General features: G+C 52.2%; 10 protein-coding genes across 10 annotated transcripts; 4 read left to right on the top strand and 6 right to left on the bottom strand.

Annotated features, from left to right (window-relative positions):
* Positions 1 to 1,312: 1,312 nt before the first annotated feature.
* PpBr36_09936 (uncharacterized protein) lies at positions 1,313 to 2,985 on the bottom strand (the record flags this gene model as incomplete). The annotated part of the gene is made up of 3 exons (XM_029897052.1): positions 1,313 to 2,472; positions 2,565 to 2,845; positions 2,924 to 2,985. The coding sequence occupies 3 exons, from the start codon at positions 2,983 to 2,985 to the stop codon at positions 1,313 to 1,315; spliced, it is 1,503 nt and encodes a 500-aa protein (XP_029745251.1).
* A 2,814-nt stretch (positions 2,986 to 5,799) lies between these two features.
* Positions 5,800 to 6,307, bottom strand: PpBr36_09935 (uncharacterized protein; the record flags this gene model as incomplete). Its single annotated transcript, XM_029897051.1, has 2 exons — positions 5,800 to 6,123; positions 6,185 to 6,307. 2 exons carry the CDS (start codon positions 6,305 to 6,307, stop codon positions 5,800 to 5,802), a joined length of 447 nt encoding a protein of 148 aa, XP_029745249.1.
* A 103-nt stretch (positions 6,308 to 6,410) lies between these two features.
* On the bottom strand, positions 6,411 to 6,894 carry PpBr36_09933 (uncharacterized protein; the record flags this gene model as incomplete). Its single annotated transcript, XM_029897050.1, has 2 exons — positions 6,411 to 6,678; positions 6,830 to 6,894. 2 exons carry the CDS (start codon positions 6,892 to 6,894, stop codon positions 6,411 to 6,413), a joined length of 333 nt encoding a protein of 110 aa, XP_029745248.1.
* Positions 6,895 to 8,168: 1,274 nt separating this feature from the next.
* On the top strand, positions 8,169 to 8,692 carry PpBr36_09932 (uncharacterized protein; the record flags this gene model as incomplete). The annotated part of the gene is made up of 2 exons (XM_029897049.1): positions 8,169 to 8,540; positions 8,615 to 8,692. The coding sequence occupies 2 exons, from the start codon at positions 8,169 to 8,171 to the stop codon at positions 8,690 to 8,692; spliced, it is 450 nt and encodes a 149-aa protein (XP_029745044.1).
* A 1,015-nt stretch (positions 8,693 to 9,707) lies between these two features.
* PpBr36_09930 (uncharacterized protein) lies at positions 9,708 to 10,698 on the bottom strand (the record flags this gene model as incomplete). Its single annotated transcript, XM_029897048.1, has 2 exons — positions 9,708 to 10,065; positions 10,439 to 10,698. The coding sequence occupies 2 exons, from the start codon at positions 10,696 to 10,698 to the stop codon at positions 9,708 to 9,710; spliced, it is 618 nt and encodes a 205-aa protein (XP_029745247.1).
* A 57-nt stretch (positions 10,699 to 10,755) lies between these two features.
* PpBr36_09929 (uncharacterized protein) lies at positions 10,756 to 11,426 on the top strand (the record flags this gene model as incomplete). The annotated part of the gene is made up of 2 exons (XM_029897047.1): positions 10,756 to 11,221; positions 11,302 to 11,426. The coding sequence occupies 2 exons, from the start codon at positions 10,756 to 10,758 to the stop codon at positions 11,424 to 11,426; spliced, it is 591 nt and encodes a 196-aa protein (XP_029745416.1).
* A 973-nt stretch (positions 11,427 to 12,399) lies between these two features.
* On the bottom strand, positions 12,400 to 12,702 carry PpBr36_09928 (uncharacterized protein; the record flags this gene model as incomplete). The annotated part of the gene is made up of 1 exon (XM_029897046.1): positions 12,400 to 12,702. The coding sequence occupies one exon, from the start codon at positions 12,700 to 12,702 to the stop codon at positions 12,400 to 12,402; it is 303 nt and encodes a 100-aa protein (XP_029745285.1).
* A 1,471-nt stretch (positions 12,703 to 14,173) lies between these two features.
* PpBr36_09927 (uncharacterized protein) lies at positions 14,174 to 14,927 on the top strand (the record flags this gene model as incomplete). Its single annotated transcript, XM_029897045.1, has 3 exons — positions 14,174 to 14,273; positions 14,364 to 14,509; positions 14,550 to 14,927. The coding sequence occupies 3 exons, from the start codon at positions 14,174 to 14,176 to the stop codon at positions 14,925 to 14,927; spliced, it is 624 nt and encodes a 207-aa protein (XP_029745224.1).
* Positions 14,928 to 15,309: 382 nt separating this feature from the next.
* On the top strand, positions 15,310 to 16,918 carry PpBr36_09926 (uncharacterized protein; the record flags this gene model as incomplete). Its single annotated transcript, XM_029897044.1, has 2 exons — positions 15,310 to 15,650; positions 16,711 to 16,918. The coding sequence occupies 2 exons, from the start codon at positions 15,310 to 15,312 to the stop codon at positions 16,916 to 16,918; spliced, it is 549 nt and encodes a 182-aa protein (XP_029745288.1).
* PpBr36_09925 (uncharacterized protein) lies at positions 15,875 to 18,350 on the bottom strand (the record flags this gene model as incomplete). Its single annotated transcript, XM_029897043.1, has 2 exons — positions 15,875 to 16,180; positions 18,093 to 18,350. The coding sequence occupies 2 exons, from the start codon at positions 18,348 to 18,350 to the stop codon at positions 15,875 to 15,877; spliced, it is 564 nt and encodes a 187-aa protein (XP_029745290.1).
* Positions 18,351 to 18,585: the final 235 nt, after the last annotated feature.

Raw genomic sequence — 18,585 nt, 5'->3', positions numbered from 1 at the left:
ATTAGACTTTTGACCGCTGCTAAGAGCATCATGCGTTGCAGGGCTTTTCCATGTTTTGCTCAGTCGCCCGCGTTCTATCTATCATCTTGACACCATGCTGGCCAGACATAAACAGTCTGCCGACTCCATTGGCCCCGTCTAGACTTTCCACTAGAGAGTTTTTCAGTTATAGTTCGCAACAAATTATATGATGGAAACCATCGGGTCGGAAACCCGAAGAAAACCCCCGGAAACCCAGACAATTCGTAAAAACCATGCACCGCGCCTTCAGCATCAAATGTCCACCTCTGCCAACTGGGAACCGCCCATCTGGATCCCTCTCAGGGATATGTGACAATCTATTTCGCTCCAGGGTACGATTGTACAGACCACGTAGTCTCAGTGCTCAGCCTAGACCCCGGCGGTGGCAGGGGATCGAGCGCTCCATGTACCTTATCAGCCACGTGGTTTTTCGGCCAACTATATTGGCCGGAAAGATCGCGCTTGAACCAGAGGGATTTTTGGATGGACCACGGGTACAAACAAAGCCACAATTGAGCGTGTCGATTGTGGACCTCTGGGCTTCAGGGATGGGCATTGAAATTAGAGATGCTGCTGCTGGATTCAGCATTTTGCTGTGATATAAAGTATTGAGATAAGGATTTTAATTATTAATCGTTACCCTAAAGTCAACAACATGTCGGCATCAAACATGGTGCATCCAACACACTGTTATATCCAGAAAGATGCATTTTCCGTCTCAGCCATTTTGCAACAAGCGGCAGCTCATTCCTCTCTTTACTGGGTCCTTGTCTACATTTACCGGATAACCCTTCATCCACTTGCCAAAATTCCCGGCCCAAAACTGGCCGGCATGGCCTTTTGGTACGAGTTCTACCATGACTTATATCCATGCCGGTGCCGGTACCTGTCCAAGATCAGGGAGATGCACCAACAGTATGGCCCCATCGTGCGCACAAACCCCATCCACGTCCACCTCAACAACGACCCAGAAGATGCCACATGGGAGACAAATATTGAAGCGAATCTTGCCTGCAAACAACATTTCTACAAATGATCTAACTGCGTGCCTTTCCCTGGCTCTTTTCTCAGATAGATTTCACGCAGAGGTTGGCAAACTGTAAAAATCTAGGCGGATGATTCCCTCTATTATATATCTAATTCTGTCTATCACATCCTTCTAAATATATGCATATCCATTATCGAGATTCCAGACAAGTCAAGTAACATTGCTTCGCATCAACCCGAACATAACATCGCTTCGCATCAATCCCCAACAAAACAGCAACCAGTCGAATGCGTGCTGCAGCATTTATCGGCGCCTGTTCTGGGTCTTGTTGGCGCTGGCCTGGTCGGCGATGGCGGTCATGTTCTTGTTGCCGACCTTGATGAGGGTCTTGTCCTTGGGCAGGCGGTCGAGGACGGCGTCGGACAGGTGCAGGGTGTCCTTGACGACCTGGCGAGGGGTGAGGGCCAGCCACTGCGAGACGCTGATGTCGCTGAACTTCTTGGCCTGCAGGACCTCGAGGAAGACGACGTCCTCGGTGCCCGTGTTCTCGATGTAGTGCGACTCGGCGGTGCGGATGTAGCCGACGTCTCCGGCCGTGTAGTCAAAGGTGCGCGACGACGAGGGCGCCGAGAAGACGGTCATGCGCGCCGAGCCCTGCAGGAAGAAGTTCCACTCGTCCGAGGTGGTGTGCCAGTGCAGCTCACGCATCGCGCCGGGCTCGACGGTCACGAGCGCGGCCGAGAACATCTCGGCGATGGGGAAGGTGGCCGGGTCCAGGATCTTGACCGAGCCGCCGGGCGTCTGGAAGGGCTTCTGCTGAGACCAGTGGTAGGTGTACGAGTTGGGCGCCGTGATGGCGCCGGCGGAGCCGGTGATGTTCTGCTGCTGGATGTCCTCGGGGGCCGGGGTGCCGTTGAAGATGAAGAGCTCCTCCTGGGGAAGGTCCTTGAGCGCCGAGATGTCGACCTCGAGGTTCTTGGCCACCACGGACTCGGGGTTGCGCAGCATGGTCTCGGTGGCCAGGAACGTGGCGTCCTCGGAGAAGTCGCCCTCGTCAAAGACCAGGAGGAACTCGCAGCCCTCGTCCAGAGCCTGGAGCGAGTGGGGGATTCCGGGCGGGAAGAACCACACGTCGCCCGCGGTCACGTCGTCGATGAAGCTCTGGCCGTCCTCGTTCATGGCCGCCACGCGGACGCCACCCTTGAGGACCAGGGCCCACTCGCCCGACGTGTGCCAGTGGAGCTCACGGTATGCGCCGGGCTCGAGGCGCATGTCGACACCGGCCATGGCCTTGGCCACGGGCAGGACGGCCGTGTTCTGCTGACGGGCCCAGCCTGCGTTCTTGCCGGTGCCGAGCTTGTTGTGGCTCAGGGACATGGGCCACTGCGAGTTGGGAACATCGCCCTTGTCCGACGCCGGGGGAGCGAAGAGGTCAGGGTTGAGCCTCTCGTACTCGTAGGTGCCTGGTTGCGTCTTGGTGTTAGTCCATGACCGTCTGGAGGGCGACCTTTTTTTTTCTTCTTTTTGTAGGAGTGACTGGCGGGAATATACTCACGAGGACCAGGGTCGGTAGAGCCCTTGTCGCCCCTGATGGGCTGGGGGATCTCGACGCTGTTGAAGTCGAGGAAGAGGCCGAGCTTGCCGTCCGCCTCCTGGCCCTTGACCAACTGGGGGTTGGGAACCTTGGCCGAGTCACCACCCTTGACGGGCGGGCGGGGGGCAATGCCTCCCTGGAGGTCAATGGAGCCGCGGAGCTGGCCGGTGGGGGACTCGACGGGAGCCAGAGGAGTGACGCCGCCCTGGGGGCCGGGGTTCTGGCCGTAGTTGGCGGGCATCCTGTCGACTTGGCGTTAGACTGAAGAAACTTGTCGCCCTCAAAAACATCGCCTAGAGATGGTCTCCAAAAGAACTTACTGCGGCGCGGGAACGGCAAAAGCCGGGGCCAGCATGGCCAATCCTGCGATGAACTGTCTCATCTTGAAAGGTTGTCGAGGTCGGCTGTTATCTATCTCACGTACGGGCTGGAAGTTTCTCAGTTAAGAGAACTCAGGTGATGTTTGGCAAGGACGTTACTGGCTGATCCGAGGAGGATAGCGAGAGAACGAATGAGATGAGGATGGGTGAGGAAGAATAACAAAAAAAAAAATCGACTGGCAACCCCGAGGGAGCAAGGTATTTATATATCGTTGCCGGCCTTGATGCCGGGTTATCCAGAGCTGTCATAATCGTCAGCCCAATGGGTATAGTCAGGTATTCCGCACTCGGCGCGGCACAGAAGCCGGCCCGCCCATTACGGGCCCCGCCGATCCTTGACTGCAGGCGTCAAGGCTAAGTGGTAATTACTTGGTGGTTTTGGTAGTTGGTACATGGAGATACAAGCAATTAGAAAAAAAAGAATGCCATTTTGGGCATGCGTACCCGCACTGCGGAGTGAACTATCCGTGCTCGGGTTGTGGGTGCATCGATTGTACTCCCTACCGATTGCTTGCTAGCTAAACTATTTAATTACTATCCCATGCACTCTGCAGTCGAGGCACCACTTCTGGACCCATCTGCTCTTCTCAGTGGGGCGGGCTCGGTGGGGTCGTCTAATTCAGATCTTCGAATCAGGACAGCTTATTAATCGGCTGATCCTGGTTCGTCGTCTGGAGTCTTAGTCTTAACTAGTCGTCAAGGTTACTCGTTCGTTCTACAGTACATGGGATGGAATTCGGCATTCAGGATTTGTCTCGGTATTTCTTTGAGCTTACTCACGCTCACCACCACCAAACCCACCCTTTGCAGTAGTCTCGCGATATGGAAAACGCGAGGAAACCAGCGCCGTCTAGACTCGCGCACGTGTGGGTACAACGGCAAATATACCCTGGAATTTTGTGGCGAACAAATCTAACTAGCAAAACCTCACCGACCGCCCCAATGCTTGTTCAATCGAGGTAGGTAGGCGGCAATACACGGGTATACGAGCAAGTTGATCGCTGCAGCTACCAAACTCTTTTTTTTTTTTTTTTTTTTTTTTTTTTTTTTTTTTTTTTTTTCTTCTTTCTTTCTCTCTCCGATTGCGACGGTGAACAAAACAAGCTTACTTGGAGAAAAGCTGCAGAGTCAGTCAGCATCATTGATCACCTACGTCATCTCACTCTGCCTGATTCAGTGATTTTCGCCTATGTAGGCCAGGTAGCTGAATCGCGGCAAGTCCCGCTTCGAGGTAGTATTACCCCCTTGCAGCCCATCGCCTTGTATTGCAGGTGTGAAAAACTCGTCATCGATCTCGGTTGCCAGCATCGGAAATCACTCCATATCGGACTTTTTTGCCTTGGTATGTTGAGAGATGTGTCTGGATTTTGCAGCTGGAAAAGCATGGATATCAACGGACGCCCCGATGATTGAAGATGGAATTCATGAGTCTTTTTTTTTTTTTTACCATTCCTTGGTCGCGACGCGAAGATGTTGGCCGGTCAACGTAAGCCGCTGAGCCCAAACCTCCGCTTCCATCCAAATGTTGCTTGCTTGGGGCGGTCATCCTAGCCCATGAAAGTGGGTTCCATATTGAACGGCGAGAAGAGGAAAAAAAAAAAAAAAAAGAAAAACAGAAATAACAAAAACCAGCCCCTTATATGACTACCAGCTTACGCGGTATACGGAATACATAGTAGCTTTTGTTATTAGGAGGGGATTGGGCTGATTTGTGGCTTGCGCCGGGCATTTTCCATTTTCCGCGATAATCCGACACGTGCAACGGCGAGACCACATCCAGGGTAATCCTGATAGGTAGGCACGGGCGGAACATTAGCATGGCAAGCCCTAGCCAATCATGCTAATCGCAAATAAGCAACCCAGGGGGACAAGCTTTTCCTTGTGAAGCTTGTCGCGCGTGGGGCATGGAACGTTGAGGAGGACCACAAAATATCGGGCGTGAGTGATTTTTATTTGGTGAGGCGATGGATAGATACCATAGTACGGTAGTAATGAATCCTTCATGGATCAAGCTTACGCGGTTCGTCCCATCCGAGAGATATTGCTTTCCTATGCATGCCTCTCTGTGCATGTTAAACGACGATAACGATAGCTAATCCCTAACCGAATCTCGCCGGAGGGGCGGCTTGTAGGGCGGTGATGCGATGCATGTCAAGCACGGGCCAGGAACGCGTAACGCATGCGTGGATGACCCTGAATCGGGCCTATCGGCATATCGGCGATAACCTTTCTGGTGAGCTTGTACTAATGACTGTAAAACCTTTAACCCAGATCCGGCAAGTCCTCCCGCTCACTTCCCCCTAGACTTTGTTGATGCTTTTGCTACTTTAGAATGACCCCAGATCATCACAATCTCTCGCCCACTTTTTTCTTTTTCTTTCAATTTGTTCAACGCCTTGTACAGGATAGGATGCCCATAGGTAATGTTTCCAGTAAATGAACTGACAGCCAGGTTAAATCATCTACTATGTATTTCCTGGGGAAAGGCTCGGCTTCGGAAGTAATGGATTGTATGCCAGCGATTGGATGACAGCTGTCAAGGCTGTTTCTGATACGACCACGAGGCCATTACCTCCGTTGCATAATTAATTATAGTTGGAGAGAAAAGGGGTTTATGACGATGCTAATTTTATTCTTGTCTGGCATCAACGCCTACAAGCTCCAAAGTGGAATTGCACAACGCAAAGCTCAGGAGGCCACCTGACTTTCTCTTCTCACTCTTGACCGATCTTGCCCTGGGCCCTCGGAATCCCCAGTCGCTCTTCCCAGTCCTGACGACATCCCAATCAACAAAGCCCAGACCAGCCACTGCTCTCTCAGTCAACAGGCCCTCCAGCATCCTGCAGATGGGTCCACCCCTCGGCCACCTCAACGGTGCAGAAAAGGCGTGCTTTTTGCGCTCGTACAGCTCCTCCGTGATGAGGGGCCTGGCGGCTTGTCTGAGGATCCACTTCTCCGACAGGACGTCGCGCGTGGTCTCCACGTCGCCGCGCCACCAGAATCTCTTGCTCGTGCCGGCCGCCGCCCAGGGGTAATAGCATGGGCACCGCGTCCTCGGCGGACCGCAGCAGCGCCGCTCGGGTCTCGTGGTCGGTCGAAAGCGCCTCGTCCGGCAGGGAGTGTTCGGGCTCGCGGAGCAGCTCGGCCGGGAAGAAAAGGATAGCCGGCAAAGTGTTCGTCGGTGCCTTCCCCCGTCAGCACGGCCTTGACGCCGTGGGCTCGCGGCAGCTCCGGCAGGGCGAACTTGGCCACCGTTTTGAGGTCGAAGTGGTAATGCTCGACTCGTCGAACCCGGCGTCGGTCGGAGAGCGGATGCAGAAGCATTCGACTTGTTCGCTTCTGGCCGAGGGGATGTCGCCGACCGAGATTTTTTCGGGGCGGACCAGGTGGGTTACCATCCCGGCGATGACGGAAGAGTCAATGCCGCCTAGGAGGTAGATGCCGACTCAGGCTTCCAGCCCAGGGGCAGGAAAGCCTTGGCCTCGGATGCAAGTAGCAGCGTCCCGCCGCCATCGCCGACGGCTGTCCAGAACAGCGGTTTAATGCTAAATCGATCCCTGATGGCGATGACCTTTTGCTGCTCCTCGTCGTACAAGACGAATGCAAACTCCCCACGCAGGTGCTGGAGAAAGCCAGGCGTCCCGTACACCGAGTAGAGGGTGACGGCGACCTCGCTGTCACTGTACCCCGACAGGCTGGGGAGAAAGGCTCGTTACCAATGCGCTTGTCTCCTGACATCCAGATTCCCTCTGCATCGGGACCACGGTGGGAAATTTTGCCAAGACTCTCTCTCAGCCTTGCCTCGAGATCGCCAGGGCTACCGCTGCATCTGAGGGTCCCATTCACGACTTTTGAATCTGCCTCAGCATGGGGTAGACTGGCAGTGCAACTGCTAAAGATATGCCGCGCATGACTTGTCAAGGCTGTCGACTGTATGAACTGCTCCATCCCGGACTAGACAGCCGTCCAAGGCAGAATATTTCTCGGACATGGCAATCATAGGTAATCTACACTAGCTAGTAAGTAATAACTGTCGGGAGGCTACGTTCAGCAGGGGCTCGGACTCATCTCCATCATCTCAACTTCGGATGGTTGGATCCCAGGTTCCAAACATGGATTTCATCGTCTGCCGCATTTGTAGATATGAACTCGGAAAATTTGCTTGTGATGGATTGCGTTTTCATTTTATCCGAAAAAAGTAATCCCAATACTGTACAGTCCGGGCTTGCTTTGAAGAGCCTATCTCTCTCTCTCTCTCTCTCTCTCTCTCTCTCTCTCTCTCTCTCTCTCTCTCTCTCTCTCTCTCTCTCTCTCCTTTTTTTCTTTTTTTTTTTTCCTTTTCCGGGTCGGGGGACGTAGTTACCCATTCAAGGCCACTGACTGAGATTCGGAGATTTGTTTTTAGTGTATTAAAACTCAAAAAGTTGCCTCAGGAAAATCATCCTTCACACCGGATCTGCGTTACTTTGCCACAGCATCGGCAAGATTTGACATGTGCAATGCGAATGTGTCAGTTGTCTGGGCTGGCAAAGGGCTCTGATTGCTCGATACGTCTGATTTCGGACGAATTGATTACATACGAGATGTGATGAAGTGTCGGCTTTATGCCGACCTGAATAAAAATAAAAATAAAAGAAAGCTACAGGCACAATTGTGTGTAGATGGTGGAATTTCGCACAGAGGGTTCACTGTTGATGCTAACTTCATAAACACGTAAATCTGGCGGTTATCATACCGTACGAGTATAGATACGGCAAGTAATTAATTAATTGCGGGATTTCATTCCAGGCTATCTTTGCATCACAACTTTGGTTGGGTATCTGGGCGCCAAACTTCACAAGTCATCTTTAGTTACTGAGTCTTTGTATTTATTTTTTTTATTTATTTTTATTTGTTATCTGCTTGGCTGCAAAAGAGAAACCCGCCGACTCCCTCTGAAACTGCCGGTGAACAACGAACTTGTGGGCGCTGTTGACTTTCATCAGGAATCAAAGACCCTCGGCAAAAGAAATGGAAAAGATCTCCAGTGAGAATCCTTTAGCATCCCCGCCATATGACATGCTAACAGCCCCTCGGGATGCAAACACAGGAGAGCAGGAGCTTCATTCCGGATGGCGGTTAAATGCGCTCCTCGTTGGCCTCTCCATCTCTCTACTCTTATGTGCACTGGCAAGTACAAAAAAGCATGAAGTGGACTTCTTTGCAATGGCAACAGGACACCATCATCATATTTAAAGCGATTTCCAAGCTCACTGACGAGGGCGCATCTCTGAGCAACATTGGCTGGTACGGCAGTGCGTATCTGCTCATGGTCTGCGCCTTTGACTTCATTTCTATATTGATGTTCGATGTTGGACCCGCCATTTGCGGCGGCGCTCCTTCATCCAAGGTGCTCATCGTGGGCCGTGCCATCGCCGGGTTGGGGACCGCCCCAGTGCTGACGGGGGCGTTTGTGCTGATTGGCATCGCCATACCGGCGCCGCTTAGACCGCTGTACACGGGCATCACTGGCCCGGTGTATGGTGTTTTCCTTCTGTGGCCGGACCTCTGCTGGGTGGTGTGTTCACCGACAGGCTCAGTTGGCGCTGGTGTATAAGTTTTGCCAATCCATGCCTGGGACGGTGCTTCAAGGTCTGGTTGGATGATGATGGTCTCCTGGAGAAGCACGGGCCGGCCAAGGGCAGCGACAGGACAACGCTGAAGAAGTAGTTCTCGTCATCCTCGCAGTCCTGGACCGAGACATCGAGCCCGGAGAAGCCCGTCTTGGAAAGGGCGTTTTCCCACTGCTCCAGGTTCAGATTCGGGCTTTCCTTGCGGTGCTCTTCCTCGACCTACCACCACCCGGGCAGCGTTCCAAAAATCATTTGTATGTCGAACGTATCCCTGGTCGTTTCGACCAGCAGCAAGCCGGCCGCCGGGTCTTAGCAGCTTCCGCACGTGCGTCAAACTCCGTTCCGTGTTATTTGGTGGCGTGCAGGCATTAACGCGCAAGCACCAGGTTGTAAGCGCCGGGCTTAAACCCCTGCTCCTCGGGATTTTGCTCAATATTTAGCTTTTTATAATCGACCAGCTGCCCCCAGCCTGCAAGATTTCCGGAAACGGCCTCGAAAAGCCCAGCTAAAACGTTTGTAAAGGTTTACGACGCAAAGTCAAACTTCCCTCGGTTTAAAACCCTGGTAAACGCCTTTAGCACCGAAAGCGTGCAGCCACCGGTGCCGCCGCCGACCCCGAGAACCGTGGCCCGCGGCTCCTTGAACGCCATTCGTCTCACCAGCCTCTCCACTTGGAAGTAGCTCCTGTCGAGCCTGACCGTGGTCTCGTAGAACCTATGCAGCAGCCCACCCTCCGTCATGACCTCGAGCGGCGTGGCTTTGCCGGTCAAGATGCCAACCAGCCTCTCCCCGACACGTCGCACCATCTCCCCGTCGACGCTCTCGGCGGCTGCTCTGAGCCGCGTCCCGGGTGTGTTGGACAGGGCGGGCGAGATGGTGATTTCGGCCATGGATTTCTGCACGACCATTGCGTCGTCAAGTTCCTCTACCGAGACGGCAGGGAACGCGGACTGAAGGACCGAGTCGAGCGTCGTGGGGTGCGCCGTGTACCTGTCCATGTTTTCTAGGTTTTTGCAGATTTCAAAGTCCACGAGGCAGTGTTGCCCCTGCGTCGTTATTTTCACGAGCTTGCTGAAAGATGGGCGGTACATTAGACCCCTTTTCCGAAGCCCCTAGAACACCTGTTCGGGGGGCACCAGTTTTGCGGAGCCGTCCTGGAGCGGAACAGAAAAGGAGTCTTTGCCAGCGAGAAAACTTGCCCTCGTTGTCGATGGCGAGGGATGTAATGGCGGCTTGATCAAGGAAATATATCCGTGGCTGTGTCTCGTAGCCTGCTCGTTGCCGTCACGATCCGAATGTAGCAAAAACTCCCACCAGCCAGGCTCGAGCATCTTGGCATCGTCGCACTTGTGCATCGTAAACTGCACTTGGACGCCCTCGGTCGTCTCGGGAATGACGAGAGCGTTTGGTGATGTGCAAGTCGCATAGTCTGTACCCGCAGCCCTCGAGGCTGCCGTCTTCTTTTGCCCACTGAAGCTGCTTGATGGCCTCGATCGCCAGGTCTACCGAGCCGCCGCTGGACCAAACCAAGCCTGCAGTCTTTTGGATTGTTTGCACCGCGTCCCGACCGCGGGTCAGAATGCTCGTTTATCCTATGCTGCGGGTTTTGGGGGTCTCGGCTCGTGTAAGCGTTTGTCGGATCGGCGCTGCCAAGGTCGAGTGTAGCTCAATCTCGAAGAGGATGTTGATGGTCCCAGAAGATGAATTCGCCGTGTCATTGCCTCCACAGGCTCTCTCCAAAGCAGAGGAAAAGAGCACCGGCTACAGGAGGTTGTCCACCCAGTGTTTGGCTCCCAAGACATGGGCTGATTTGATGACATGCCCAGTGACGGGCGAGCCATACAAGACGCCATCTTTCAGCTGTCTGGGCGACTTTAGCAACTCTTCCAATAATTCAAGGTATTCGGCCGGCCGCCATTGGCTCCGTACGGTGCGAATGATAGGGCATTTGACCTTGAGCTTTCTGGCAAAGACGTCATCCGCCTTCAGCCTCCTCTCGACAGCTTGAATGCCATCAAGGTCTCCCGACAAGGTCGTATTATCAGGGCTGTTGACGTATGCAATTGTCACTCTGCCCTCCACGGTGCTCCGGTAAGGGGTCATTTTTTCCCGCCCCAATCTAACCGCCACAATGCCACCCGGCGTCGCGGCCAAGCGGTGATGCTCTCCCGTCAGCACGCCGCGGTAGTAGACGACCCCGAGCGCCTGCTCAAAGCTCAACGCCCCGGCCGCCTAAGCCGCCGCGACCTCCCCGCTGGAGTGGCTGATCACCCCGGCCAGCAGGTCCACGAGGCAGATCTGCAGCGCGACGCGACGCAGGTGGGCTGGATCAGCCACGGCTTATCGACCCGCGTGGTGTCCTGGTCGCGCCCGAGCTCCTCGACCAGCGACCAGCCACGCCCCGTGCTTCTTGAGCGCCTCGTCTGCCCTCGTCATGGAACTCGCGGAATGCCGAGGACATGGACGAGAGCTCCCGCCCCCATGGCGTGCCACTGGGCGCCTTGGCCGCTGAAGACGAAGCCGATCCGAGGCCAGACACGGCTGAAAGATCCTGCAAAAACCGCCCGTTGCTGCCGACCAGCTGGTCCATCGGGATCCCGGCTGCAGAAAAGCCATGCAGATGTCGGTTGGTGGTCGACGTTTGTGAATTCTACCCAACATGAACAACAGACTGGGATCCTTTTTCTGACATGGCATTTTCAACAGCTTCAAATGTCAGCTCAAGCAACATCCGGACCCGAGGATCCAGAGAGTTTGCCATCTCTTCTGAAAAGCTGAAGAAGGATGCTTCAAACCCCAACCCCGCTTCTCTTTTGGCCCGTTCAGTATGAATAAACTTGCATCTCGGCATCGCAAAATTGCCACTCGTCTATAACCTTGGCGGGCATGATATTGATTATAGAGAGAAATCCACTCTCACTATCTTGACATTGCCAGGGAGCGATCCCAGTAAGGTTGCGAGGACGGACGAACCTCATCGCCGGGAGTCCTTGTACCTGGGGAATTTAGCATTCGGAAAAGGGATACGATCCCCCCGCCCGTCTGTGTATTTATAACTCCCATCCCCGCAAAAGTCATCTAATCTTTCCTATATGCATATACATGATTATTCGACGGAAAATAACCACTCCCACTTCCTCTTTCGCCAAGCACCAAAAAAAGCTTCCCGGATTCAAAAACTACATTCGCACTTTGGGGAAAATCCCAGGGGCGTTCGAACCTTGTCTGTTCCACAACCAACCAGAGGAACCCAAGAGGGAAAGGATTCCACAAACCTACAAGCCAATGACGGGCTGGAGCGATTGACTCGGGACCAAAGATGAATTAATTCCAAAGAAACATGTGAAAGCACTGTTTTCGAAGTTTGCACAATCGTGAATGTGATAGGTCTCGGGAAAGTTGCAGCATTCCTGTGTATTTCGGATCAGGGGGTGCGATAGTCACCGTCATTCGACAGTGTTACTCCGGGCTCCAAATTTACTTTGCAGGCCCTATTCAGCCCGGGTAGCTCAGAATGCGCTTCATCAATATGGCCTGACGAAAGAAGCAGTATCAAGACTGAAGCCAATGAAAGGTGAAACTTTTATGACTGCAAGTAAGAGGAAGGAGATTTGTTACACGATATCACGTAGCTAAGCATTGTGGCATGTTTTTTTTTTTTGTCTCTGTCGCTCTCTGTCCTCCTTTTGAAATAAAAACATTATCTTGGTTTTGAGACCCTCCAGTGACAGATAAAGCCGGCGTGGCGTAAACTCTGACCCCCTGTCGTCACAAATGAGCAATCTCGTAGTATTGTCTCACGGCTCAATGCACGGCCTGCACCAGGGCCGCTACGTCCGCAGGCTGCCGCGGCAGAGAGTGGCCGCCCGAGTGCAACAAACACCTGGCCATGCGCGGGTCGCACAGCCCGCGGCACCCTTCGCGCCGGAGCATGAGGGGGAATAGAAGAACAGGCGAGGGTGCAGCAAGCGCTGCCCGTCGCTCGGGCCGGCGCCCGGGCGGAATAGCAGAGGTGGTTGACTGCTTCTTGGTGCGTGCGGCAGTCTGCTGAGAAGGGCACGATGGGGGAGAGGAAGATGGCGAATTTGAAATCTGGAGTAAATCCATTCTGTTGCTGTTGATAAAGATACGAAAGCGATATCAAGCCGCCCTGGCTGAAACCGAGGATGCCGTCGAATGGGCCTTGTTCTGAAATGACGTCCCCAAGATATTTGTGGGATTCAAGAATCTCTGACGGGGAATAGCTCTGTGTGTAGGTGTAAAATAGACCCGGGTTGGTATTGTCGATTTCTGTCGTGTTTCCCCCGTAATTGGCATGATTGGACGGCGGCTTGCTGGGAACATGTCTTGTTTGGGAACTGACCGGGTCCACGACTCGATTTAAAAAAAAGCCGTCTATGCAAACTACCTCGTAGTAGTCGTCCACGGCACGGACAAAGGTGGATAGCTGAGACCGCAAGATCTTGGCGGAACAGCCCACACCGTGGAGCCCTAGAATGCGCATCCGGGACGCGTCTGCTTTTGCGGCAGTCTATCCTTGGAACTTCCGTTTTGAGTGGTGGAGTTCGAGGTCCCGCTCTGTGCCGAGTTGTCGGCATGGAGCTTGACACGTTTGACAGCTAGGAAATGCTGGGCGCTCAATAGTAGGAGGAACATGATGGATTCGATTGACAATGATGAGTGAATGACTAGAAGAGCGGAGGAAGCTGAAACACAAGTCAGTTGAAGTGGCCGGACTGGGGGAGAAAAGGGGCCCAAGGCACGAGATTTCCCCAACAGGAATCGAGCCTTAAAAAAAAAAAAAAAAAGAAATATACGCATCCAAAGCCAGCCGATCTCAGTGATTTAGACTTTTCATAGCATCAACCCATAGTGCTAAAGCTTGCTGGTTTGTCGAAATCGTATCTCGCATGGCGTCGAAATCAACTCTCGTCCAAGGCTTGGGATGAATTGCTAAATTTCCTCATTGGGTCCGGACCGATGGGTCGTATTACCCCCATGGGTCAGGGATAGATTAATATTTGCCTCGGCTTCTGCTGCACAGGGCGAAAACTCAATCCTGGGATATTTGCACGGCCATAGTATAGTACCAAGAATGTCCATGTTTCCCCGTTTCCAGAGGCTTGGAAAAGCATGCAAGTACTGACATCGGATCCCAATGAAGCTCTGAAAGCATACGCCGCAGACCTTTCATCTCGACTTGTTTTGGTAAAGCATGAGATTCTAGATCTGCCAGGCTGCCACATAAGCTTGCAAATCATAACAAGCCAGATGACTGTTGCTGGTTTCGGCCGCAGAGTACGGAGAGTACCATGGAAACCCAACAACAAGAACCCATCGCCATGATCGGGGCGGCGTGTCGCCTCGCCGGAGAGCCATCATCTCTAGAAGGGTTCTGGACCATGCTGAAAAAAAAAGCCCGGACGGAGCGCTCGTTGGTGCAAGAATCAATGGGACGCCAAAGCATGGTATCATCCAGATCCGGACGGGAGAGGCACTGTAAGTGGAGGATACTCGGATTTTGGAGAATTGGCGTTTGAAGCAAACCTTGTTAACTCGAAGAAAAAAAAACCCAAAGATGCATACCATGCATGGTTGCTTTTTCGAGGAGGACGTTTCGCTATTTGATGCACCCTTTTTCGCCGTTACGGGCAAGGATAAGATGATTAGCGTTCCAGGTATCTTTTCTTTTAGGGACCAGCAGCTGATCTGATTACTCTTAAACGTCCAAAGCTGGTATTCCCATTGAGAAGCTTCTCAAATCGCAGACTGGCTGCTACGTAGGCTGCATGATCAACGACTACGAGATGTTGTCAACTCGAGATTCGCTGGAAAGCCGACGAGACGCAGCCTCGGCTACCAGCTTGAGGGAAGAGACGTATTGATGCGGCGCTACGGCGTTCCCGCCAGCCGTGTGTTTGACGGCAGAAATAGGGGTTACGTCGCTGCCATAGTCCACGCCGGGCTTGGGTGTCGTCTTCAATTCGCAGCCGGAGCACGGCGCCTCCTCCCTCCAGTGCCTGGCAGACTTTGGCGTCTATGTTGACATCTCGAACTGCGATGATGCGCTGCCGCCGACCTTGCCCAGGTCAATCTCCCACGCATCCATCCAACGTGTTGACGTGCACAAACTCATGGCTGCGAAACCGGTCCTGGCGCAAAAGCTCTTTGCCAACGTGACACCCTTCTCCCCGCCAAGTCCGTTAAACATCCGCCCAGCCGCAGAGGCCAAAGCAGGCGCTGGCCCGGCTCTCCACCAGTCCAGGGTGGGGCCGAAGCGGCTGTGCAGTTTGACAGGGCAAGGTCGCAAGGTCCCGCAAAAGCCTTGCTAGCGCTGACGCTAGATCCAGATCCTGCCCAAAACAGGTCGAGTCTCTCGCTAAACCCCGGTGATAGAAGCTAAAAATACGAGCAGTTTGCGCAGCAAATTGCCTAGTCTGTTGAATGCCTAAAAGTCCCACCATGATATAGTACTATTTGGCGTATACTGGATCAGGCAGCCGAAAACTATTTTCAAGGCATCAGTTTAGAGACCATTTCCAAACAAAGGTTGAGATCATATAAAGATTGCGTTAGTTAGGGCCACATTGTGTATTCAGGTATTGAGTTTTTTGACATCAAGAGCCATTCTCAGCGCATCACGTCTACCATAATCATTACTCTTTCCCTCCAGCTATTCCTCTTTACAATAGCGTCCCAAAACCAGCATCCAAGATGCATCTTGTGTCTACCCTCATCCCCGTCGCCTTGCTGCTAGCAACTGCTCAGGCACGCTGCTACGAAGTAAAAACCACTTGGCAAAACGAAAAGTTTCCCATGTCTGAGGTACTTGGCTATGTTGCCAAACCGGACAGCCTCGCAGGCTTCTTCAACAATGGTCAGGAGAAAACGGAATGCAAAAAGCTGGCAGAAAAAAAGTTTGTCCGTCTCAAGGTCAAATGGCTCGGGAAGAATGGCCTGACATTGCGGGACGGCGACTGCTACTCTGAGCTTCGAAGACTGGCTTTGGATTGTGACTCGGGTGGTGAGAATACGAATGCCGATTGGTATTTTAGGTACGTTTCTTGCATTCGGTGACCGTTTTACTGCGTTTGCTTGCTAACTCCTACCAAGCGTCGCCTTGACCGATGATCCTTGCCCGTAAAACACGGTGAGAATACGGGGATGAGGGCCGAGGCTCACTCCAAGAATATTTCTTCGGCCTTCAGGTCTTGTTCAATTTTGTCACTCGGCTCGTTTATTTGTAGGATATCAAAATAGTACAGGTCTGTTTATGATGCTACCGATTGGACTCCTTTTTTGCCCTTTGTCGACGTTCCCATCTCCTTTCAGTCCCTCCATCACCCGTGCAGCAAGCGTCCATGCCAACAATCCACCGGGGGACAATACCACGCACGCCACCCCCCAAGTCAACACTCTCGTCGGACCCCACGCCCAAACCCTCCGACAAGGCGACGACGATGACAACGGCTAATCCCTCGGGATTTTGGACGGCCTCGGCAGAGTGCCCCGCGTATTCAAAGGCCCCGGTGCCGTCCCTCCCGGCAACATCCTGTAGGACATCTGCGCCGCCTGGATGATCGTCCTGGAATTTTGTTAGGTCGTGCACTGGTTTTTACTTTTCTTGGTTAAAGTTTTTGGTTCCATGTCTGGTTGTTGTTGTGATGCTGCGAGACGGAAATTAACCTTTGCCTTTCATGACGACCCAGAGCCTCTGCTTGCTTTGGTGATTGGCGACTTCTTCTAGCGTGTATGGCTGATGCCTCTTTTTCAACGCGCGCTGCCATGGCTAGGTACGATGTGAAAAAGAGTCGGATATTAGGACTTGGAATGCACCACTATCCTTGATAAGTGATGCAATTCTTGGTTTATCATAAGCACTTTACTTGGCCAAAAGTTTAGACACCAGAAAAGTATTTATCTTTGGACCCAAAGAAGATAGCGTACCGCATCCCCTTTCTGGACGGCAAGGTTTTTGAGCGCAAGAGGACCGACCCTGGCTATGTCAAAGGACACTTATAGATCCGTCACGACAAGACCCGGGAGCCGAGATCCAGGCCTCGGCAGCTGACCTTCAGGAACCTGGCGGACGAGCTGCCGAGCTACGATATGGAGGAAGGAATGGGGTGTCGATCGCAAACTCCCCGACATCGACCCTGCCACGTGGGGCCTCATCGGCTTCCAGGTTCCCGGGACCGAGGCCCGTACTGAACAGCAGATTTCCGATCAAGGACCCGTGATGGTGTACATGCAAAACGCAGCCATGAAGTCGAGCATCTTCTACGTTCTTTACGAAATAGAATTGTATAAACCTTTTAGATAAGGATCATAAATCATTTGCCCAAGCGAACCTTAGCAGTTAATCCACTCTACGGAGTCCAGTTGACCTGCATAGTGGTGGCATTTGAATTTGACTATATGGCAGCAGTTCAGAATTAACCGGCATTGTGTATATCCCCATGCTTGGGTTATGGCATACCTGGGCAATTATCAAGGATCTTGAAGTGGCTGGAAACGGACTAGACACAGGGGGGCAATAAGTAAAATTTGCCTTTTCTTAAACTACTCCAGTGTCACTTTCGTCCAAGATATCACGGTCAGTTATCCAAACGGGACTTCCCTCCCCTAAATGATACGCATTGACTGCCACCTACCCTTTAACAGAAATGTGCGTAGTATTGCAGTCTCGTAAACTAATAAACGGAACCAAACGTGATATTTCCTTCTTTGTAGCTGACCATCTATTGTGACGTACTGTTGAAATACTAATGGCTACCGCACTTGGGCATTATGTTGCGTTGTAATTCAAGAGGTGTGCGTGCGATCTGGATTTCTGATATCTCAGGAATCCATGGATCCACGTGGCCCCCTTTGCTTCTCGCTCGGATGGATTGTAGTTACTCTCCTTTATAACTGCAAAAAAGACAAACAGAACAGTTAATTGTTTCACACCTAATTTCTACGCGTAGACGAGGTCTATGAACACATACCTTGGTCATAAAAGACGTTTTCAGCGTCCTTGAAGATAGTATTAAAGAAAATTTCAGCTCCAAGGTCGGCAAAAGTAGTATTGGTATTGCTTCGCCAGGCTGGAATTTCATAACGTTCCGCCGTTGCCTCGCTCTGAATAACACAGAGCTTTTTCTTAACATAAGAATAGCTTCTCGAAAGGGATCTTATGTTCCGCTCTTTCCCTGACGAGTGCCTCCTTTGTGCTTGGTGAGGGTATATATATATATATAGCGCGAGCCGTCGGGCCGTTGATTGTTTAAACACAGCATTGAATGCTGGCCGGTGATTCCGCCCACTTTGATAGGCCCTTTTATAGGGACCTATCCCGTCGTAATTCATCGATAAAGAATAAATATGCAAATGAACGTGATAGCAACCCGACAGCGAAGTATTTGTACCCTTTTTCGACGGAGAGCTCCAAGATTACCGCGAAATCAAATAATCTTTGCCCAAATTCGGTTGGGCCGTTTCGACTATCCCTGCACTTTGCTGCTGCCTGTGGGTCCCGTGTTCTTCTCATTTGGTGATTTGCCGAACATTTTGCAGGACAGATCGGTGAAGGTGGTGACTTTACCATCGATAGTAGCTCGGCATCCATTGGGCTCAAAGCATGTACCTCCGGAGCTGCATGGAATTGGTTCGGCGCGAGTGTTGAGCGTGGCAGCGTCGGACGTCGTAACGCTGGGCAAAGCAGCTCCCATAGTGGCCAAAAGGCTGATGGAAAGGGAGAAAACGAATTTCATTTTCGATTATAAATTCGCTGAAACAGGAAAATTGGTAGAGATTTGAGCTGAGATAAAGGCGTGTAACTTGCAAAGGCGGTTGGATGAACTGTAGGAACCAATGAACACAACACACTTCCCAACATGGTCCTTTTATAAACGTACAATTTGGTGATTGTGAGCTATTGCTCCTTTCGGGCGATTAAATTCCTACGCACTGTTACTCTCAATTTTAGTACCATTGCAATATTAAAAT

Source organism: Pyricularia pennisetigena (genome assembly GCF_004337985.1).
Source record: "Pyricularia pennisetigena strain Br36 chromosome 7 map unlocalized Pyricularia_pennisetigena_Br36_Scf_7, whole genome shotgun sequence".
Classification (NCBI taxonomy): Eukaryota; Fungi; Ascomycota; class Sordariomycetes; order Magnaporthales; family Pyriculariaceae; genus Pyricularia; species Pyricularia pennisetigena.
This window is presented reverse-complemented; position numbering and strand designations above follow the sequence as displayed.